At 37.0% G+C, this 24,485-nt stretch overlaps 1 protein-coding gene across 2 annotated transcripts in view; it reads right to left on the reverse strand.

The window, feature by feature from the left end:
* Positions 1–2,788: 2,788 nt before the first annotated feature.
* The window catches only part of AFP (alpha fetoprotein), a 29,849-nt gene continuing 8,152 nt past the window's right edge, over positions 2,789–24,485 (reverse strand). The window contains exons 1-15 of one of the 2 annotated variants that reach the window (NM_001081952.1): positions 23,718–23,828; positions 22,879–22,930; positions 21,679–21,811; positions 19,236–19,447; positions 17,742–17,874; positions 16,734–16,831; positions 12,955–13,084; positions 10,842–11,056; positions 9,090–9,222; positions 8,447–8,544; positions 7,728–7,866; positions 5,830–6,053; positions 4,558–4,690; positions 3,284–3,338; positions 2,789–2,940 (exon numbers count right to left, since the gene is read on the reverse strand). In NM_001081952.1, the coding sequence (NP_001075421.1) occupies positions 3,294–3,338; positions 4,558–4,690; positions 5,830–6,053; positions 7,728–7,866; positions 8,447–8,544; positions 9,090–9,222; positions 10,842–11,056; positions 12,955–13,084; positions 16,734–16,831; positions 17,742–17,874; positions 19,236–19,447; positions 21,679–21,811; positions 22,879–22,930; positions 23,718–23,802 (1,830 nt within the window). In that variant the 5' untranslated portion in view covers positions 23,803–23,828 and the 3' untranslated portion in view covers positions 2,789–2,940; positions 3,284–3,293. Of the gene's footprint in view, positions 2,941–3,283; positions 3,339–4,557; positions 4,691–5,829; positions 6,054–7,727; positions 7,867–8,446; positions 8,545–9,089; positions 9,223–10,841; positions 11,057–12,954; positions 13,085–16,733; positions 16,832–17,741; positions 17,875–19,235; positions 19,448–21,678; positions 21,812–22,878; positions 22,931–23,717; positions 23,829–24,485 lie in introns of those variants that run through there. The other variant, XM_070261690.1, reaches the window with a different exon arrangement.

Genomic DNA, 24,485 nt, shown 5'->3' on the forward strand with positions numbered 1-24,485 from the left:
CTTAACTCATTGAAAGCAGCATCATTGGGAGGAGATAAGTTCGTCATAAAGTAAGCTCATACAGTTTTAGGGGATGACAGAGGAGTGGTTGGAAGAGCTCATTCTGAAGAGTGACCGGTCTGTACTCATCCGTCTTCAACAGCTCGTCACCCGAGCAGGAGTTTAGTCCTACCCTGATATTATCTTGTGGACGCCAGGCAATCTGGGCTACCACTTCTGATTTATGTTTTACAGAGGCAATGGGGCAAGTGACAGTCTTCTTTGCAACTTAGTGTACAGACAAGAGCACAAGTTAAAATCTATCATTCCTCCACGTATCCACCATCTTTATTAATTAGAAATTAATTGGTAATTTGAAGAATAGCAAGGAGGCCCTTGTGCCTGAGCAGACAGACTCAATGAAAAAGAGTGAGAGAAGAGGGCAGAAAGGTATCATCATGTAGGGTCCTTGTGCAGCCTTTGTGTTTTACTCTGAGTGAGACGGGAAGCCACTAGAGGTTTTAGGTGAAAAGTGACATAATATACTTTGATGTAAAGGATCACTTCAATTACTATGTTGACAACAGAGTTGGGGATGGGGCAGGGGTGCTTCTAAGGAGACCATTTAGGAAGCTATTGCAATAATCCATGTACAGTATGATTGTGGCTTTTATCAAAGGTATTGAGAAACAAATTCTGGGTATACTTTGAAATTAGAGCCAAAAGGCTTTGCTCACAGGTTGAATGTAGGGGTGATATGGAAGAGAGGAACCATAGATGACTCTAAGGCTCCCGGCTTGAGCAACCAGAAGGATGGACAAGACAGAGGGAGACACAAGTTTGGGATGGGGTGGGGTTCAGTTTGGAATGTGCTAAGTTGGAGTTGTTTATGCATTATCAACATGGGGATGTCAGAGAGGAAGCTGACATGTGAGCTTGGGTATTAAGGAAGAAATCCAGCCTGGAGATATAAATATACATTTTCAACATCTAGATGGTATTAATGCAGTAAGTCTGGATCACCTAGAGAGTGAGTTTAGATTGAGGAAGAGCTACTCTGGGACACTCTAACATTTGGAGGTCAAAGAGTTGCAGAAAATGCAGCAAAGAAGACTGAGGAAATGCAGCTAATAAGACTGGGGGAAGCCAAGTAAGAAAATGTTTCAAGGAAGAGCGAGTGATCAGTTGTGTCAAATTCTACTGAGAGGATTAGGTAAGCTAAAGATTGAGAATTGACTACTGGATTTTGCAGCATGGAAGTCACTGGTAACCTTGACTAGAGAAGCTTATACCCTGACTTTTTATTTATTTTTATTTATTGTTTGCCTTATCTTTTCAAAGAAGTAGAAATGTTCTAAAATCTCCAACTTACTACCGTATTTATGTTAATTTGTCCTTGTGTTTCCAATCATTTTATTTCCTTTTATATTTCAATGAAATGTCATTTGGCTCATAAACTTTCCCAATAGTTTTATCTCCATTGAACTTTCCTCTTAACAGTAAAAAATTATTTTTCCTGTTTAATGATTTTTATTGGATTTTACTTTATCTCTTATTGTGATCTCTGTGTTAATACCTTTTAGAATTACATCAAAATCAAAGTCCACAGGTGTTGCAACAGAATTGAAAGAAAACTGTAAACTACAAAGCAATTGAATTAGAACTGAAAGCTCATTTCATTGCTTTGGAGCAACTGTTTTCTTCTGGAGCAGAGACCAAAGCATGAACATATTTTTTAGATCTCTATTCAAACCTAATATGATAAACAGCCTCCCTGCTGGTGGACTGATACTTTTGTCACCACTTGCTGACCTTGACCCTCTCTACTCTTTCCCTTGCCCCTGCTCCCCATCCTCCATATCTCATGAGTTATCTTCCTAAAAGCTAACAACTGATGACACTCCTCTGCTTAGACATTACCTACAAGATATTGTCCAAACCCTTTGGAACAAAATCTATGAGAATCTGGCTCAGTCCTACATAGCTTGCATAACCTGCTTGATCTTCCATATCTATACCCTTGCTACCCACCCTGTAGCCCCCTAAAACCATTCCTCATGTTTTGTCATAAGACCATGTTTTCCTCTTTATGAACTGGCCTTCTCCTTTACTTGAACTGATGAAAGCCCACTCATCTTCTCAGATTCTTCTGAAATGTTTGTCTCTTCCAGTGGAAATTTCCCAAGTCAGAATCGGTCTCACCCACCCTTTGATTCTCTCAACAATTTGTTATCACCTCTATGATGGCCATATTCTTGTTGTATTGCTATTAGTTGCTTCCTTCTCTGCTGTAGCAACTGGAGGGCAGTGAATGCACCCAGAATGGGACCTGGTACCCAGTGAGTGCTCAATAAATACTTGTGGAATAAGAAAATTAATTTGTGGAAATATTAATTACAAAACAACTACAGTACAGTTAACACATGTTTTAAAGTATCTGTGACTAGAGAACTGAGCAAGATTGAGAAAAAACAAGTGTTAAATTTTGAGTGGTGTCGTTCTTGATATGTCCTATAGAAGTATAATAATTTCCTTTCTCTTCTCCAGCTTGTCCGTTAGAATACTTAAGTGGCCATTTAATGAACAATGTGCCCTGAGCACCAACCAGTGCTTAACTTGGGAACTTTTTTTTAGTTTACCAAGTAATCTAGTCTATAGCCTTGTAAATCCATCTTCGGATGGCTTTAATCTCCTGCAATAACCAATACTCAATGCTTTTTGACCAGAATCTGCTTCAGACAATGGTATACAAAACTATTTAAAGAAATTATCTATAAGTTTTCATAAATAAACAGACTAGAAAAGAGGAAACATTTGGAGATAACTTTATTTCTATGACAGGGAACTCTCACACAAAAGTCTTCATTATTTCATTAATTCACAAAGAGTATTAAGTCAGATAAAATTAAAGGGAAATTCACACCAAACTATAAAGACCTATTTTGTCTTCTTTTCTTCCCCCTATAATATGAACAAAAATATATTGTGTTAATTAAATGAATAAGTGTAGAGGATAACTGGTTCTATTATTTTATATCAGGAAAATATTATATAGATAGGCAGGTCTTATGATTGTCATTCTCTGAAGCCTTTGAAATAACCTAAAAGAGTTTGAGTTAGTTGAGTCATTATTTAACATTGTGGGCATAATTTTGTTCCAGTGTTTTTAAAATAAACTTTTTTATCAAATTGCATGTATTTTTAAGAAAAGCATTTAATAGTAGCTCTTTGGATGTATTCCACTATGAGTCAATATTTGGGGAGAATCAACATTATATTTAGCTGTGTCTGAATTTTTTGTTACCTGAAGTAATTTAAACTCCCAAAGCAGCACGAGTTTTGGAAATCAGTTGTGGACCCTGCAAATTAAAAACAAATAAGAACCATCGAATAAAGAAATGGATGACTGTGCCAGTTGTACAGTTAACTCTCTACTCTCCAGGGGTGCATTCAAGGTTTATAAACTAACCAAGTTAAAAATAAAGACATACACCTCTGATGCCAACAAGCTGGGACAATAGAAGCCAGAAAGAAAAAAAAAATCCACTCACATCAACAGCAGACAGTAATTTGCTTTTCCTGCACCAACCTCCAAATCCTTACCATTCCTCACCCCACCCCACCCCTTCCTTTTCGAATCAGTCACAGAAATGAAAAGGCTTTTAGAGAAAGTACTTCTACTATTTGTTAATGTTCTCTGCATCTAAATGAATATCTTCTCACATCAGAGGATGTTAATCTTTTTATATCATATTTGCTAGAAATGTTTTACATCAAATCTATTTTATCAATTTTGTTTGATTTCATTTGGTTGTGCCCCACCTCCTCCTGCCAAAAGCAGACACATACTAAGTGCACACACTCAAGCACACTTAATTCTATTATCTATTGAAAAACTCAACATTTCTAAATATTATCTATCTTTGGAGTTCATATAACAAGACATCCAAACTTTTACATTATGAGATAGTCAGATGAAATTGGCAAAAAGGCTGAACTATAGATTATATTTTAAAAATATAGTGATGCTATATTCAAATATATTTAGTAATACAAACTAAAGGCTTACAAAATGTAGCCAATTACAAGTCCAGCTAAAATTGCTAGATAATTAGATTAAGACAATTCCTAATTACTACTCTGTTGATATTCAAAAGCATGCTCCTAAATAAGTCCAAATATATTTTCTATAAATATTTTCCCAGTATCCTGCTTGCACAATTAATTTTCTATTAAATCGTTTTAATCCATTTAGCTGAACTGATCAATTTTAGGCCAGAAACTGTTTAAATTATCATCAATTAATTATATATTCACTTTATCACTTCCTCTACTAGGAAATAAATCAAAATTACTAATTTTCTTAACATATTTTAAAGTTACACTTCTTCTTAATATTTAGTGAGAAAACTGTGATTATCTTTTAAATATCATAAAATCCTTCAATCTACTTCGAAGTGAAATTTAAATCTCTCTGGTGCTATTTTAAAGTTATAGATTAATGGGGTATTCTTTTCCTTATTCATTACAGAAAATTCTGTACCAAGTATTTCGGGTGTGACAATGAGCTGCACAAACCTCTTCTGAAAAGCAGACTTCCTGCCCTTGACCTTGGCAGCACTTTTCCAGGAGGCCAGAGAAATCGGCGATCACCGCCTCAAGTTGTTCCTCTGTTATTTGTGGCTTTTGCTTTACAAGGTTAATGAGAAACCTATGATTAAAAGCAAAACAAAATACAAGAGAAGTCTGTTATGCAATGGTATTTTTCTAAAGCCTTCCTAGCAGAGAATTTTCAGAGCCCTAGCAACCCTCACGTAAACGCTCACTCCAGCAACCCATCACCAGACTTAACACGGACACCTTGTCTAACGCTTTCGTCAGAAAGACTGAGACTGGAAACATGCCAAGCGTTCCCTTGGTTGGGACTTATGCAGATTAAAGATGAGACACTATTTCATAGTTCCACCATACTTATATGTAGTGAAATACAGTCTTTTTCTTACTTGCCAGAACATCATTTCCAGTTCGCTCTTCTAAAGTATGTCTTAGCCATGCTCAAAGGCCCAGATTTCCAAACCTCTGCCATCCTTAATTATCACACCTTTACCTGAGCACTGGTTCTACTAATTTCCTGTACTACTCATTTAAGCAATATTTTCATGTTGGAATTAATGTTGACCTGAGGAATAGGGAAGTGCCATAGTAGGTGGCATTCTTGCTGTACCTTGAAACATGCCTCAAATAGTGACAGACAAAAAAGGGAAGAACAGGTTTTCCAAAATGAAGGTAGATCATTTACAAAGCCAGCAAGTATTAAAATGCATGGGAAGTTGGAGAACACGAGTTCCATTGACTTGCATTACCAACACCATTATGGAATGCCTCCCACAAAGAATTGAAATGTGCATTCCATTTTTAACACTGATACTTCACGGCTGAATCAAATATTACGGTTATTCTCTTCAAAGAGTAAATAGTGTGAAAAAAGATTCAATGATGTTTTTCCAGTGCTTTGGAATGTTACTACCCAGACTTACCCCAAGATATATCCCAATTCTCAAAAATAGATAGCCCGTTTTCCCTTGATCTACAAATGCATCACAACAATAGTTACAACAGAAACTACTTTTACAAATAGGAAGTTGTCTGCCCTAGTGGATTTTTCCAGACTTATGTCCCAATGAGGCAGTGACGACGCTGAGACAAAATTATTATGAAAGCCACTGTAAGTGCTTTGGGGTAATAATGATCACCTAGTGAGCCCAACAGTGTTGGGTGTGTAAGGTAGAAATCTCAACTGCTATTTAGTGCTGCCAGTCCTCTCCATGCTAGTGAATAACAGTGTCTTACTGTTGCTTCATTGTTTGCAGTGCTACACCCTGAGCTTGGCACAGATCCTTGTGGAAGATGAACTTGTCATCAGAGAATGGTGGAGGGACATATGTTTCATCCACCACCAAACTGCTGAAGCATGGCCTCCTGTTGGCATATGAAGAAGTGCAGCACTGGCCAACACCAGGGTTTATAGGACTCTCTTCATGCCTGATGCATAATTGTCCGATAATAAGGCCAGCCTAGGTAGGAGAACGAGACAGAAGAAAGCAAGGAGACTGGGCATTAGCCATAAAATTGATTCAGGTTTCCAGAAAATTGTTGCAATCATTTTTAATGTCCATAATTTATAATTAATATTACAGGAAAAGTTGCTATCTGTGTAGGATTATGTGTTGGCACAATGTAGATTCTTGTTTACCCATTTGTTTGGGATAAGCGTCAGCATTTAGTGACAGATGTTCCATAGGTGACGTTGAAGACAATTCCTTCAGCTATTTGAGTCGGCTATTTGAAACATGCTTCCAGTTACATATATACTTCCAAAGGGGAAAATGTCTCTGCAGTGACCTAGGAGATGGCTTACATTTTCCGTGTATATCTAGTTGAGCTTTCCACTTTACTTTGGGGATTCAGAGAATTACCTTCTGAATGTAAGAATAGCACATACCTAGCCCTTTCATATACATCTATATATACATATATGCATACAGCTGATATATAATCCTAATTGAAAAGAAATAAGGCCAGGGTGTGTGTGCACGTGTGTGTCTTTAAGGCTTTCCTAATGTAGAATCCTCCTACCTCCCACACTTCAGAGATATTTCTTAAGCAGCTAGCAATAATTTGTAATCAGGGACAGCATATTTTATGTGCGTCCTACGTATCAGGCTGGCATCGAGTGAGCTACGCGGATTACCTCGTTTAAGATAGCCATCAGGAGAGGGTGGTACAGTTTTTATTCTCAAAGGTCTGATGAAAAAACTCAAGCTTAGTGAGATAACTAGCTTCCCTGTGTGACACGGGTAACAAGTGGTGAAAGTGGGATGAGAATGTAGGCAGAAGGCTCTATACTATAGACTCTAGAACCTATACTCCTGAACTTTACACCATCCTGTGTCCTCCCATCCTCTCAAAATTTGGAATTCAATAAGTGATAAAGGTGATGCTTAATCACAGGAAATTTCCCTTTTACTCTAACCTTTGGCAAAAAATTCCAGGTCATGAAGACTAACTAGCAAATAACTCCCCATTATCAAAAACAGGAAAAGGGAAAAAGTAGATATACAGCTTTATTCACAATTACAACTTGAAGGGGAAAAATAATAATTAAAAAATTGCCCTGTAATCATATGTATGACATGAGTGACAAGAAGTGAAAATTGTTGGCATTACTAACTGCAAAGTCATTTGCTATTCAGAACACAGGACTTACCCTGTTCTATAACCTATACCCTGTCAAAGGGAATAAATTTTCCCTAATATCATAAAAAGATTATGCTAGAAAAGACAAAAATATAGGTATGGCTAAAACTAAAATGACTAATTTTAATCTATCAAAGTTGAAACTTTTTCTTTTTTTTTCTAACATTAAAGTAAGTATTTGGTGAACAAAAAGAGGAAATCATGAATTGCAGTATGTGTGGGTCATTCTATCTTTCCTGTACATAAAGCTCGCCCAGACATTGCTGAGTAGACCGGCTGCACTTCCACGAACCATTCCAGAAGGATGGGTAGCCTGGCCACATGCCGCTCGTTCACAGCTGAGTTCTCTCATCCCCTCCAACTGTCACTAATCAAATAAGTCCAGCAAAGTCATCTCCACATTGGTTTTTACTATGTCCCCTAAATGGTAATATAAGCCTATTTCAAGTTAAACAGGTCAGAAACAAAATGAGACTAAACAAAACACTCACCACTTGCTCCCCACAGGCCAATTGTTTGTCCTCACTGAGTTGGCAACAAGTGGCTGCTGCGGTTGCCATTTTTCTGGTCAAAGCTATCAGCTCAGGTGGGGTCAGTTGAGGGGCTTTCTTTGTGTAAGCAACAAGAAACCTGAAAGAAGCATTTTTCACCAAATTCTGCTGAGTCATTCACAAGGTTTTGGATTCCTCACTCCTTCTCAAAGCCCTTCTTTTGGTATCAGAAGACATGAAGTCTGCACATTTGTTTCATCCACGTGGTATTTGGACCAACTTTTGAGATGTGTTTACTCTAACAGTCACTCCGTGTACTCCTACTACACCAACATATCACAGTGGGAAAACAAACTCTGCGCAGGAGGCTCATTCCTGTTTCCAAGCTCAAAAGCATCACTGATTTTTAACTTTGACCTTTTGGTATTTTAACCAGGACAGACTAGGATAGAATGGAAATCTGCTGCAAAAATCTGCTTGGTTTGGGGAAGCGGAAGCCCGGGTAGCACAGATCAGACTTCACAGTGCATTCTGTTGCTCCTGTAACAGGGGAGTGGGGAAGGCTACCTGCCGGCAGGGGAAACTGGGTGATCAGATCACACTGACTTCCCATCCAAAGCAGGGCTGAGATTGGAGCAGCCACGGGTGACTAATTTACACATATATTTCCTTGCCAGTTAATAACTTTAAATCACTAAAGATACTGTTAAAAAACATACGCATTCTGTAGGTAGTAGTCTCCTAATTTCTGGAAGAGGCCGCAGCTTCGCTTGGCCAGCGCTTGGCCCTCCTGGATATATTTCTGTAATTCTTCTTCCTGAAAACAAAAGCATTATTACGTACCGTTTTTTACTCTTTCTGGACACATAACTTTATATATAAAAATTGGCCAATAATGTTTTATTCTAATACCAATCTTAAAGAAATCAGTTTTAGAGGGTTTTTTTTTTTTAATATTAAACACGGTAGAGCGTGAATTGTGAGAATTAAAGCAAATGGACATTGGGGAGATTAAGTTTAAAACCTTGTGAATCACAAGGTTATTTGATGACAGAACTCAATCTTTGGATAAAGGATTACAGCTCTTTCCATACAAAATTCTTGCCTTTCTGGAGCTGTTCGAAAATGAATATCATCTGTATTTTGTGCGTCAAAGAACTTTTGGCCAACATTTTTATTTCTAAAGTAAGCCACTAGTTGTTGACTACTAGTTAGTAAATACTTAATATCTAGATGACTGGTTAATAGATATAACTAGCTAACGACTAGTTAATAACTAGGTGCTTTCAAACAAACAGCATTTTTAACTCATGATAGCAATCCAGTTTTTCAGATTCTCCCTAAAAATCTAGAGCAATTTACCCCTTTATCCTGGCATTCAAGAGGGTTTTCAGACTGGGAACACTTCTCCAAGAACTCCTGGTATCCTTTAGCAACTCTTAGAATTACTGGGACAGCAAGCTTAGTATGCCTTCTTGAATATTCATAAGTAAATCTGAAATATGCGTGAAAAAAAATCATGTTATTGGAATTAACAGACAAATCATTCTTATGTTATATGGCATGCAGAATTAAAATTCAAGTAAATAAACCTGGAAATCAAATATTATTTTAACTATATGCATGGCAAAACGATTAATAAAAATATAGTCCCTCAAATTGTTTTAAAATTACCTTTTCTTTTCTTTTGCACCCTTCACTTTGGGTTTTCAATTATGGACTGTATATTCATTCATTCAACAAATATTTTTCTAGTGCCTACTCTATGCAAACATTTCGTTAAGCAGAAAGGATTTAATAATGTATGAGATAAAGTGCTTGGCCTCTTGAAAGCATACATTATAGGGAGACAGAAAAGAATAAAAAAGAAAGGGGTCATCTAATTTCAGGTGGTGATAAACCAACGAAGAGAAATAAAGGAAGATAGAAGAGAGAGAAACGGGTGACACCTAACTTAGAGTGTGTAATGAAGGAGCGTCTCTCTGCGTATGTCTTTGGAAAAGAAACCTGGGTGAAGGAAGCCAGACAAGTGTCTGGGGGGATGGTCATTCTTGGCTGAGAAAATTTCTCCTGCAAAGAACCTTTCCAATTGAACAACTGCTTCTATTAAATAAATAATTAGCTTTAGATGTGTACGGATGCATAAATTTAAAGATAATTCCTGAATTTATTAATTGTATTCCCAGGTTATAGAAATTGGTGATATTAGTTTTGCCACCAATAAATTGTCAACATGGGTTTCTTAAGTCTGGATGTGGTTCTTGTTTGCATAATTTTATGTAGCTGTGCAAACAATGTGTGGCTGTCTAATTTTAATGCAACAATACGATAACATCCTCAGGGAATATTAAAAAGAAAATTGGGCCATTATTTTCATTACTACATTAGAAGCAGTGTCTTAAATTTAGAAAGACCCTTGGAGATCATTAAGTACAATGTCCTAAGAGTTGCCCACATCCCTTCTCTGATAATGTCCCTAGATACACACTGTACAATAGGGGAAAATGTATTAACACTTGCTTCCCTTAAAGGCGAATAGAACGAAAAATGTCTTATCAATTATACTACAAGAAACTACAATTCTGCAAATGTCTCTAAACATGTTCTGATTTTCTTACAGAAATTAAACATGTATTCCATAACTAGCAAATCAATTGCTCCAATAAAACCCCTTCTATCTAGCATTATCTCTTGAGTTATATTTTGGAGAAAAGTTTTAAAAACATGCTCAGTGAAAAGGTACATTTTTAATCATGAACCCTCTGTTACAAAAATACCCACATCCTATTGGGAAGTTCAATGGCGGTCCTCGTGTGAGTAATCCTTACATGGATGACAATGTTTCTGATTCCAGAGATACGGATACAAAATAAAATTCCGCCTCAGAAGCAAGCCAGTTAATCACAGCAAGGGTGAAATTCTCATCCCTATAAGACAGATCCCATTCCTTATCCACTAGCTATCTGCTTAAATATATTTTGGCTCAGAACATTCTAGCATTACCCTCACATGAGCTCAAAAACCATAGCCATCACTCCCCATTTCAACAGCACAAAGCTGTCAGCCACATAATAATCTTTACTTGTGTGAACACACATTTACAGAGTATGTTACCTGGCCATGAAGAGATCTTTTTCCTTTGAAGAAAACTGGTTGAAATCTCTCTCTCCTAAAAGTCTATTTAGGTTTGGAGATAAGCCTTCAGGTTTGTCATCATTTTCAGCATGAATTATGCATTGAGCAAGTTCAACTGTGGGCAATTTACAGCATTCGACTATGCTGCTTGACAGAATATCTTCTTGAGAACATACATAGGATATAAGTTTTTCCTGTAACAGGAAAAATAAAGCGTAAGTTTTAAAGGTTTATCCTTTAATGCAGACCCTCAGGGCCAGTTCTAGGAAGGAATACAAGAAGGGAGGGGGAGGGAGGGTGGCAGGGAGAAGGAAGGAAGAAAGAAAACATTTTACCTGTCTCCCACTTTAGCATCTCTCCCTACTTTGCCTTTCCTCATTCCTTTCCACCTACCCCTGTTTGCTCATTCCTTTTTCGTAGTTGTCAGCTAAAACCAACTGTTTTATTTTAATAGGAACCTTTTAACACAAGAAAGATATGCACTCCTCAAACCAAATGACGTGCACGTTCTTTCTCTTACTATTGAAATTTGCTACGAAGAGACATTTGCTGTTGACGTCATGATGTGGAGGGCAAACTTTCTGTTCCATCTTAACGGAACAATCTGCAGTGACCCACTATGACCTCCAGAGGGCAGTCTATAATAGATAAGGAAATGGCAGCACACCCGAAGTGGCCAGAAGGAAGCAGAGGTTCCATATCCCTGTCACAGGACTGAAAATTCTGTGTATTCTCAGCAGGGACAACTAGAACTCATCATTCAGCTGTTAAAATCCAACTTACGTGCCATACTGAAATTAATTTTTCCATTTTAAAGGAAAAGGATGATTATGAGCTCCAAAACTTGAAAAACTTAATTTTGAAAAAAATGACTGTACAAATTAGTAAAATCATTAATTAAAAGTGAGAAAACAGACCTCAAAGAAATATAAAATAGTTCTTCTTACTGTCTCTAATATACAGATAAATACTTCTAAAAGGAAAAATAAATGAAATGGGAAAATGTGTCTTTGGGGCCCGCCTTCTCTCAGCTCATCTTCCGTAACTCCTCACACCAGGTTTGTCTGCCTGTCTCAAACACTGTCACCCTCAGGCCTCTCCTGCAGCCTTGGCTTCTTGCTGACATCTAAGATTTTCTCAGCCAAACTTCCATGGGACTGGGCTGAAATGAGCACTTAATCCTCACTTTCAACCTTCTCGAAACCATGTTCCAGCCCTGGTTTCAAGCCATTTGAGTATCTAAGAGCAATGATTGTGAGCCTCCTTAGAGAAGAAGGTGTGTTACAGGGGACCAGGGAGGGAGTAATTTGGGGATAGACAGGCCTCTTGAACAACATCTAGAAAGCCTAGAGTTGGCCCAAAATAGACCAACACCGCAGTGCTTACATTGCAATTGATTATGGCATGCTCGAGGATCCTGTCTTTGAGGTCTTTTGTTTTCGATTTTTCACTCTCTTAGAACCCTTTATTCACACCTCTCTTTGGTACGCCTAGCCTTTTACCTTGTAGAACAGTGTCTTGTGTTCTATGTGTTGTTTTCTTGTATTCATATAATAGATGTGTGAATATATAACAGAGTGCCTTCCATGTGCCAGGCATTGTGTTGGTAGCTTATGGAGAAAACAGTAAACAAGTTCCTAAACCCAACGAGGTCACATGGCTCACCTCTCCTATCAGACTATAAATTCCTTGAGGTCAATTTGTGCCTTCATAACAAGTGTCCCTCACAGTTGCTAGCGCATGGAAAATATTCAATACATATTTGTTGAATGAAAGAATAAATGGACAGAAAAACAAATACGTTAAGTAAAGGATCTGCCACCAAGATCCTGTGTGGAGGCCTCCTGAGATGTCATCCTCTCCTTTAGAAATAAGAATGAATGGGCACTGGTCTCTCAAGAGGAGAGCACCGCTTAAGCGAAAGCAAGACTAAAAAAGTTCTGCTACCAAAATACCTGTAACTTCACTCATTTGGCTAGTTACCATACCCTGTGACCAACTCAAGTCAGACAACCTCCTTCCATTTAGAATGAGAGCAAACGAAAGCAAAAAGAGTGGAAATATTTCTTTTTTAGGAAGTAAGACTCTTTACCCCATCCTGCACACACTCCTCCACGTTTCCCCTGCAACATTCCTCATGTGCGTGGGCCACATCCAGGACTAGCTTCTGAATTTCAGTAAAATTAGCCTTGGAATACCTTTGACTCAGTGTGGTAACCGTTCTAGGGGGGGAAAAAGGAGTTAGAACTCAATCTTGGTTATCTAACAAAATTAAATAACATTTATGGAGTATTGGTATAGTGGCAGCTCCAAAGAGAAAGAACTGGAATGGTCTTCTTGATTAAAAAGAAAAGGAAAAGTGACACAAGTCTTGTCAATTCCAGCCCCATCTTTCAAGGCAGTGGCTCTGTGAACTATGACCTGGCCCCACAAATGGTTTGGAGGGGATTTATCTTTCCCTAAAACCTTTCCTGTGAATCACAATGAAATCTATCTTTTGGCTGTTCATCCCTGATGCTAAGCATTTGGGATCATTGCAGTGAGTTAGTGGAAAAAATTTAAAAGGATAAACAATTAAGAAATGGAAAATTCCATGAGAAAGATAATCATTTTTTGCTTGGGAGGGAAAAAAGTACTTCTGCAAATACAAGGAGAAGCGTATATGTGCAAATAAATGAAATGGGACAAGAAAGAGGAGCAGACTAAACATTCCAACATGTCATCATGCCAAGACACCTAGTGCGGCCCCAAAGGGAGGTGAGTAATAAGAATTCTGGTTTCTCCTGCGTATCATTAAATTTTAAGAGATGTCTTGGTGAAACTACTGCTTGCTAGAGCATCTGGTATCGTTGCTATTACTGATGAGGATGGATTTTCTTTAAATTTAGAACAGTTAACTTTAATCACTATGGAGAGGAAATAAATAAAGTCATTACAATAGCTTAATTTATATTTTATTATGTAGGTAAATTTAAATAAACAGTTTATGAATCAGTGTTCAGTTTCCTAGCAGAGTTGGAGGGTAGTAGGCATAATCTGACCTCTTCCAAGAAGAAATTTAAGTCGATCTTGGAACTAACTCCTAGACTAAAACCCTTAATCTAGGTCTCTGCTATGTGCAATATTTTCAAATGTGTCATTTATCAAGCAAATAAATAAACTTTGCATGTATATACTTAATAGTCTTCAATCAGCAGCTCTGATGTTTTATACTAGAAATACTTCATCACAAAAATGGAAAAGTGCTTTAAACCAGTTATGTAATGTAAAATTTTCTAGTAGCCATGCCAAAAAGTAAAAAGGAACAAGTTAAATTTGCTTTAATAATATGTCTTTAACCCAATATATGAAAAAAATATTATTTCAATATATAAGCAACATAAAAACCTATTAATGAGATATTACACATTCTTTTTTTCACAGTAAGTCTTTGAAATCTGGTGTGTGTTTTACACTTAGAGCATAGTTCCTCATTTGCACTAGCCACAGTTCAAACGCTCAGGAGCTACTCGTGGCTAGTGGCTGCCACCTTGGATATCACAGCTCTAAACCATTGGTATCTTACCTCAAAGTCTCAGTTGTCAGGATACAGAAAATTAGAGATCACTGACATAGTAAACAAATAGGTATAATGAAAATAAATCACGACAAGGACTTAGAAGAACTGGATTCCGACGACCAGCAGTGTGGCCTTGGGTAAATTGCTTTAATCTCCCCGGGCCTCAGGTCACTCATGTGTAAAAATGAAGAGGTTGGACTAGGTGATTCAACTGTATGGGTATTTTTTAAATATTCTTCTTCATCCTAACAATAAAGATAGAAGGTGAGATAGAAGTACGTTAAATAGATAGATAGAAAGACAGACAGACAGATAGGTGAAAGAGAGAAAGAGGAAAAAAAAGGAAGGAAGGAAAGAAGAAAGAAAGAAAAACAGATAGAGACGAGGAAAAGGGAGAAGGTAAATATGGAGTTAATGTGGTCAATTGAAAAACTCCAAATTTACGTTTGAGCTTTTTAGCAGCTGGGACAAGAGAACAAACTTTGGTGAGTTACGTTGCTTTCACCAGCTAGAAGAATAGGTGCTGGTCCTTCAAAGGTGACCGTTTTTTACCTCCCAACACTAGATTCTAATATTATTGCCTCAAGTGAATATTTTCCTAAGAAGCAACAATCGACATAACAGACTTTACAGCAGACTAGGCAGCAGAATTAATGTAAAGTCTTTCTTGTTAGCCAAATGCATTAAATGATACTCAGTGAAGACCAACCCACTTTGTAGATGATATAGGAAAACATAGGCTAACTACGAGGTATAATCTGATTGCGGACATGAGCTTAAGAGTATCTAGAAAAGCATCTGTCAGAATGGCTATTATCAAAAACAAAAAAATAACAAGTGTTGACGAGGATGTAGAGAAAGGGAAACCCTGGTACGCTATTGGTGGGAATGTAAATTGGTGCAGGCACTATGGAAAACAGTATGGTTATTGTTAGTGCCGTGGTGTCCATCCTTACTCCTAGCGACACTGTGTACAGCAGAGTGGAACCCTGCCTGGTATTTTTGAGCCATCCTCTCACCTTCCTGAGCTATATCAGACACTCTCTGCTGCTATTCATAGGGTTTTCACAGCCAATTTTTTCAGAATTGGGTGGCCAGGTCCTTCTTCCTAGTCTGTCTTGGTCTGGAAGCTCCACTGAAACCTGTCCACCATGGGTGACCGTGCTGGAATTTGAAATCCTGGTGGCATAGCTTTCAGCATTACAGTAACACACAGCTATGTGTTTGACACAGTTTGACAACTGACAGACAGGTGGTGAGGTTCCCTGACAGAAAATGAACCCAGGTCACAGCAGTGAGAGCGCCAAATCTTAACCACTAGACCACCAGGGCTAACTAAACAATATAGGGGTTCCTCAAAAAATTAAAAATAGAACCACCATATGATTCAGTAATTCCTCTTCTGGATATTTATCTGAAGAAAATAGAAACGTTAATTCAAAGAGATATATGCGCTCCCATGTTCATTGCAGCATTATTTACAATACTCAAGATACAGAAGCAACCTAAGTGCCCATCGATAGATGAATGGATAAAGAAGATGTGGTATATACGTACAATGGAATATCACTCAGTCATAAAAAAGAATGAAATCTTGCCATTCGGGACAACATGGAGGGACCTAGAGGGTATTACGCTAAGTGAAATAAGTCAGACAGAGAAAGACAAATACTGTATGATTTCACTTATATGTGGAATCTGAAAAAATAAAACAGAATCAGACTCAGATTCCGGTAGTTACTGGACGAGGGAGGGGTTGGGGGAGTGGGTGAAATAGCTGAGAGAAATTAAGAGGTACAAACTTCCACTTACAAAATTGATAATTTCATGGGGATGTAACGTACAGCACAGAGAATACAGTCAATAATATTGTAATAACTTTACATGGTTACAGATGGTAACTAGATTTATTGTGGTGATCATTTCATAATGTATATAAATATCTAATCACTATGATTACACCTGAAACTGAAAGGACATTGCATGGCACTTATACTTTGATTTAAAAAGTAAAATAAATTTTAAAAAGAAAAGAAAAATTAATAATTTTTTTTAAAAAAAGAGCATCTAGAAGAATAGGTAAATAGTATAAATCTCAGAAGTGTCCTCTAACTAAGTTTTAATAAGTGTTAAGTAGCAGACTGATCTGTTCGCTTCCTTCCAATCCTAAGGTTTCATGCTTCTAATCATATTAGCGCCCCTCAAAGGAAACTTCATTCTCCACAACAGTAACAATGAGAGAAATAAATTCAAGTTGCAAAATGGTAGTTCTGCAGATCTCACCTTCTTCCTTAGACAGAGCTTAAACTTACATAGCTTGGAGAGTTCGGGGTCCAAAATTTCTTATCACTGCACACACATGTTGATTTAACAAACTGGTTTCTCTTAATTCTTTTGTAATTGTTGCTGCCTAGATATAGAAGAAACAAGGTGTCAAGAAAGGATGTATTTTCTTTTACAGGCTCTAAGAACTAGAAAAACAACAGATATAGGGAAGACATGAAACGCTATAAAAATTTTTTACTGAAAATTATAAGTGCAGTACATTTTTGCAGAACTTTATTCAATCATTCATTCTTTCTTTTAGGTTGGTTTATATGCATCTATGCCGGACATATTTATTTAAAATACCTTGAAACAAAAACATGATAATGTTTGTATTTGGGGTAATGAATAAACAATTGTACTTTTAAACAGATTTAAGACAGATTGACACCTGATAATTTCTTAAATGTCTTCTCGGTCAGAAAAAATAAGATTACATCATGGCCTGACAATCTGGGAATAGTCATAATTCTTAGGATACTTTTGTTGTAGGACTGCTGGTGGCAAGTAATTAATTATGGAAATCATTCCAGCTCTCTGAACCTAAAAAAAGCTATTCACTTCTCTAAACTTAAGTTTCCTTGTTTGTTAAATGACAATAATACACATCAAATTTGTTCTAAGGATTAAAAGAAATAAGGAATATAAGGCCTTTATCATAGTTCTCTTTCACTGTTTTCTCTGTCCACCTTCTTTCACGTCCTTCCACCTCTTGCTCCTCCCTTCTATTTATATTATCACCTCTACCTCTTTCTTTATCCCACCAAACTAGCTTCCTTAATAATAAAACAGTTGTTGACTGACTGAATGAATAAATGAATGCATAAGAAACAGCATGTCCAGCTTTTTTGCCCAAACAGTATCAGACTCCTGAAATATGCTTTATTCTGAAAATGATACTCTGCACAGAAAGCATATTTCCATTTTTAACTTTGGTTTTAATGAATCATAGCCAGATTAAAGTATTGGTTCAGATATCAACACAAACACAGTACCTTTGATTGGAAACATTCAACTGCATTTTCAGATTTGCAGCATGCTGAAATTATTTTGTCATAGTGAGAAGCCAAATAAAGAGCTGTAGATGAATACAGGAAGGGGTGCCTTCTTGCTATCTCATACAGGTATCTGCGAAATGAAAGAAGCTGTAAGATTCACTAACACACAAAATTAGGACTTCTACTGCTTGGAACCGGACTCCCAAGTTTGTTTAAAGATTCAGAAAACAGTCTTATTTTTTTCCACGTGCTGTCAAAAATTTTCCTCACTAAAGATTCCCGGGAAGAAATCAGTTTGACAGCCGATACCGTATTCTATTGTGAGAATAAAACAGGCAGAAATGCTGACTCTGATTCTTACTGAAGCGTCCGTTTCAATAAGCCTACTCAGACATGTTTCAGGGGTCAGCCAGGCCAGACCTCCACTCAGTAAAGCAGAAAGATAAAGTCTTTTTTTCTCATCAGTGCAGAATGGAATAATTCACCTGTGCAGTCTCCGTGGCAGAGACGTTCTAAGGACAGGTTCCATATTTCTCTGGTGTTGGCAGCAACATGGAAGACAGAGTGATTAAGAGTGAGACACAGGCTTCACCAGTAGAGAACCTGGATTTGAATCCCGTCTCGGGAATGTATTAGCAGTGTGCCCTCAGCCAATTGCCTTAACTTTCTAAGCTTCATTTTCCTCACATGCAAAATGGGAAGAAGACAAAGAATGAAGAGGAAGAGGACAAGGAGACTTCAAAGGCTGTTTGTGAGCATTAATCTGATCACATGCACCATGTTCCTACATGGTCCTACATGCACATGTTCCTACAACATCTTAAGTGCTCAATAAATGCTAGCCAAGTTTATGTACCTTAAATATTCCTAGATCTCTAACATTTTTTTTTATTTCTAGGGAATTTTGTGAACATGGAAAACCAAATATTAGCTCCAAAAGAAGTCATTTTGTGCCATCATAATTATTCTTGGGCAAGCTAGAATGGAGAGATTAGAAGGGAAAAAACAAGGTATATATCAAGAGACTAAAGAAACAACTGGTGGGTCTGATGTGTGGTTTATACTGAATCTATCTAGCACACTGTGGAAACGAAGTTATCCTTAAAGTCGCTCACCTAATTTCCTAGTGCAGGACCTCAGCAGACGCAATGCCAAACATTATATCCACTTCTTCCCGTTTTAGAGGACATCTGTAAATTGCAGAAACACTAAATTCTGCTTGACACTGCTCCCTTCCTGGGGTTGCTTTTTGTTTGTTTGTTTTCTTGGTGAGGAAGATTGGCCCTGAACCAACATCTGTACCAATCTTCCTCTATTTTGTATGTGGGACGCTGTCACAGCATGGCTTGATGAGCGGTGTGTAGGTCCTCGTCTGGTACCCAAACCCGTGAACCCCAGGCAGCCAAAGTGGAGTGCATGAATTTAACGACTATGCCACTGGGCCAGCCCTCCTTCCTGGGGTTTTAATCTACTTTTAAATTGGATCCTTACCGGTTCAGGAACATCTCCCTGTTTTCTTCATATGCTTTACAACTCGTGACAGGTTCTGGAACTTGGAAGGGTGGGATGGATGCTGGAGAGTCCTTCTTGCGTGCCAGTAAACAGTTATGTCTTTCCTCTTCATTTTGGCTGCAGCAACCTGAAAGTCCATACTTTTCAGGAATTTCCTCCTCATGGCAAATTTCTTCCAGGAAGGCAGATAGCTTTAAGAAAGATTTGTTTTTAATGAAAGACAACAAACTTTACTTGAAAATCTGTAAAAGATGTGAAAAGTTTTTTAATATCCTACTATAGGTTAAGAAAATAATTCCCCATTCAAATTCCAGTATATTTAGTTTCAGCCTGAGCTAGCCTTCTTTGATGCCTTTTGGGAAATGGAATGTTAGTTTCCAATCTTTAGTAATGCACATGACTATTAGACAAAGTTATTTTATTTTAAAAGGAAAAAAGCCGTGCAATATTTTATTCCCCCTCAAAAAAATCTGGAATATTTTATCTTTCCCTTTTATGTTATCAACAGTTTGGCTCCATGATACATAAGCTTTCCTTTTTTATATAAACCACTTTTCAGTCAGATACTCATTTCATGTGGCATTCTTGTGATAAGACATTGATCCAAAACTGGATTTTATTTTCAGATAAATATCCAAATAATTTGAAATCAAATAAAAATAGCACCAAATACTTTTTATGGATCTTAACTACAGATTTAGCTAATATGTTTTAAAAAGTCTATTTTAAATGTTTAAAATCCTTCTTTGTTGCTTTAATTTTACCAAAATCAGATGATGAAACTAGTAGTCTGAAGAATGCCTCTGAGGAATCCATGTGTTTCATTCATCTCAGGAAATTTTTATTTAGCTTCTGCTAATATTTAGAGAAACTTGGAAATCTTAAGTAACACTTCCAATTCCCAATCCACATAAAAATCATGCCTTTAAGTTTACAGTGACAAATCACCAATTGTAACAGTACCTTGAGCTTCTCATTGGATGTAAAGTTACAATACGGAATGCATTTTGCTTAATTTACACACGTTTTTAGATTATCAGAGAAGCCAAACAGAGAGATGCAAAACAGAGGTTTTTATTAAATCATCAATTGCAGAGTTGGAAAGTACTTTTATATCTTTAAAAGGGCATCTTCTCTACAGTATTCCAGATACATTGTCTTTTGGCCATTTCATCAACCCCACCGTGACAGAGGGTTCTCTGGACATTTTGTTCCATATTTGGGTGGCTTTAATCATTACAAAGTTCTTAGTCCTTTTCTGTATTGAGATAAAATAATCAATAGTAACTATTATTTATTGATCTTCTACATTAGAATAGCCTTATATTTAAAAAAATATTCATTATTTATTTGAAATTCAAATTTAAGTGGGCTTCATATTTTGCTATTGTTGTTTGTTTGCCAAATCTGGCAACCCTAAGTGTGTGCTATGCACCTCATATCCCCTATAGTGTAGATATAGTGTAACGAAGCCACTAGGGGTGTTAGTTCTGGAGCCTGATGGCCTAGTTTAAATTCTGGTTCTGGGCTCCCTTAAGAAAGTTACTTAACCTCTCTGTGCCTCAGCTTCCACAACTGGAAGATTAGCATCTATCTCCTAGGATTATTGTAAAGATTTAATAAATTAATATTTGTAAGTAAAACTGATATTCAGCCAATAAGCCCCAGACAGGGTCTCTTGGCTCACTGGATATCCATTCTGATTCATCAGCACTATGCTGTATGTCATGAAATATTTTGATTAGCAATGATATGTAACACTCTCTAGAATAATGCCTGTCACATTGTGTGCTTAATAAAAATTAACTCCTACTACTATTATGATGTCAATCTCCATGACAACTCTGAAATGGAAGCTATTATTATTCCTTATTTTATAGATAAGGAAACTAAAGAACTAATACTCAGAGAAGTTAAGTGGTGTGACCGTAGTCATCTCAAAACTCTTATTTCAGAACCTTAACTCTTAGTCACTATGCTTATATTGTCTCTGTACAGTAGGCATTCATTGTTTTCTCTCCTAACCTCTTCAACAATTCGGAATTAATCTAAGCCCTCTTTCAGACAACAGGTCTTCCAACATTTAAATGTATTTCTCACGCCATCCCTGTATCTTCTCTTCTACATGCTAAATTTGGTCAAATATCACAGTGCTTTCTGGGGCGGGAGGGTGAGGAAGATTCTGAGCTAACATCCCTTACCAATCCTTCTCTGTTTTTTTGCTTGAGGAAGACTAGCCCTGAGCTAACATTCACACCAATCTTCCTCTACTTTGTATGTGGGATGCCTCCACAACACGCCGACAGCGGAGCAGTCCACGCCTAGGATTCGAACCTGCAAACCTGGGCCACCAAAGCAGACCCTGTGGAACTTTAGCCCCTAGACCATGGGCCGGTGGCTGCTTTTTTTATTATTCACTCACCCGGTTTTCTGAACACCCTGTTGGCTGCTCACTGCCAGTGGACTTCTCAGTTACAGTCAATACATCTTTCACCATTTTGCTTACTTCCTTGTAAGTGGCCTCTTGAACAAACTGGGCAAAAAATATGGTGGCTCTGAAATGAAAATACATATGAATGCTTAAGGAACAGACTTATATCAAGCATCTTTTCCTCAAGTTTAGTTTTTGTTTGTTTTGTTTTCTGTTATGTTGTGACCTGTTTAGTGGGTGAGCTTTGCTAAAAATTTATGTGAAATTAAGTTCTAGCCATCCAGGAAGAAAGGTCAGTCTTCTTCTCGTGCCCTTCTCCCATATCTATAAAAAATCAAAGTAAGCAGATTGCCCGTAAAAATGGTTCCTCATTTTGTGGTCACCCACCCACTGCAATGCAATGCAATCCTCCTCTATTTTATGTGGGATGACAGTGCGACTTGATGAGCGACGCTCTGTCCCCGCCCGGGATCCTAACCCGGGCCATCAAAGTGAGTGTGTGAACCTCTACACCACCTGGCACGTCCTGAGGGTATCTATATTCTTTATAGTTCCTTTTAAGTTTAAGCAAAGAATTGGTCATTAGACCTCTGCCCATGTCTACTCCCAACAAGATCAAGTTCTGATCTAAGACCACAATGCTCATGGATTCACCCAAAGCATTGCTTTCGCAACTTTCTGTGTGCAAACAGTAGCAGTAACACACTACTTCAAATTCCTTACTAGAAACTTCAAAAGTGTGGAATGGAAAGATAGCACTCAAAAGAAAAACATACTCTCTACAAATAACAGAAAGCAGAATGTTTTACGTCCTATTATTTGCTACTAGGATTTAAATAGTATTAAGAATAGAGAATATTATAGTATCATCCTATTAGTAATGGTGAGAAAAATTCCTAAATTCATATAGGGTTACCACTGATCAGAAACTAATCTTCAGTTTCTACAATCAAATTTGGTTTGTCCCATGGAATTTCAAGCAATCTAGAGGTTAACATCTAAGATATGGGCCAACAGGTCAACCTCTTCAATATCAATTTTATATTCAAACATAAATAATTTTCTTGGAATTGTCCAATTTTGCTTTCATACTTTTGAAAACTCGTGGGCCTATCCAACTTCATTTAATTACCTAACTAAAATTACCATTGCTTTGCATATTTAAAGTGCATTTATATGAGCAAAACTTACAGGTCAACTAAATTCATCTCTGGAGAACATTGGAAAGAATCCAGTGCGGAAGCTGGAAGGCAAAATAAACTTCATGAGAAATGGTATTTTCAACTGCAACAAGGAAAGTAACCATTGTTACATGTGAGCGTTTGTATTTAAGTTAGAACCATACAATTTTAAAAGTGAGAAGACACTAGGGATCATTTTTCCAGACATCCTCATTTTGTGCTTGAGAAAACTAGGAAACTAAGGGAGGAAGTCAACAAAAATAATTTATAGTAGACCTAGCACTAAAACCCAGGTTTTGCATCTTCCAATTGTTTGGGTTTCCCCTGTACTGTAATGTTGTAATTGGCTTGAAAATAAAATGATTAAAAATATGTCAGTCATCCTTCTGAACAGGATTACACCACAGTTTTCTTGACCATTTGCATCCCAGTTACACTGTTTCTTCTTCAGACAGTGAAAGAATAACCCATTATTCTGAAGTAAAGAATAAAGATAGTACTTATTTTACCAGTCTGAGAGGATTTTACATTTGGAGGAGCCAGGATTACGGACTAGTACGTATACACCTTTCGAAGTTAATATGTATGCCAATTAAATAACGTACAAAAAAATTATTTCAACATGGAGCATACAAACCATTCCTGGGTAATGCTAAGCACTGTCATGATTTTGTAAACCTCCTGTCAGGTTACAAGTTTGTCGTTCATTTAAAGATATTCACCAATTGAATATTTGTCCTCTGTGTGGAACAGTAAGTGTGGTAAATAAATCAAGACAAATGAATAAATGCAAGTTTATGAATTTTGACATAGAGAAAAGAGCAGAAAGAAAAATACAAAATATCTTACCTATTCCATATGCATTGCTATGCATTGTTCTGGATTCAGTAGAATTTAGTAGAAAAATTAAAAGAATTGATACCACCCACTTCATAGTTGCTAGTAATTTTGTCGTTGTTGGCAATGATGGGGGGAGAATATTGAAAATTATGCTGAAATTCTTTTATATCCTTCTCAAGCAAAGCATGTTAATTAGTAATCTTTTGTTAGTATATTGGTATATCTGTTACTTAATTTCTTTAGGTTGCAAATGGAGCAACTTGCCAATAATTAACAGCACAGGGATTATTGGTATTTTATGTTCAAGGACACAGACCTCTTTTGGATGGAAAAAGGAAAACGAAGGTTGCAAATTCATTCTGCTTTACAAATATAACAAATACTTTTCTCAAATTACAGCTTTCAAAGATACAATTTCTCTCCTAAATTGCACAATAATTCACTGTTTTCAAATTAAAACGTTAATGCGGCCATAAGAAAAGACACTTGATTTTGTCTGAAATTCAACTAAATGCATAATTCATTAAGAAAATATATTAATTGAATGCCTATCGTGTGCCAGGCACTGGACATTGTTTGATTAACTCAGACTCCTCATTGAAGAGTACATTGCTTCATCATTATGTTGTTGTTTAGCTCAAAAATCCTTTTCACCTGATTTGTATGTCAATCAGGTCTATTTTTCAGTATTTAGTATACTGTATATAGCTTAAGACACAAAAGTTAGAGCACAGATTCTGATGAACCAAGTCCTATAATAATTTTATTTGTTGCAAA

The sequence above is a fragment of the Equus caballus genome, chromosome 3 (genome assembly GCF_041296265.1).
Source record: "Equus caballus isolate H_3958 breed thoroughbred chromosome 3, TB-T2T, whole genome shotgun sequence".
In the NCBI taxonomy this organism is placed as follows: Eukaryota; Metazoa; Chordata; class Mammalia; order Perissodactyla; family Equidae; genus Equus; species Equus caballus.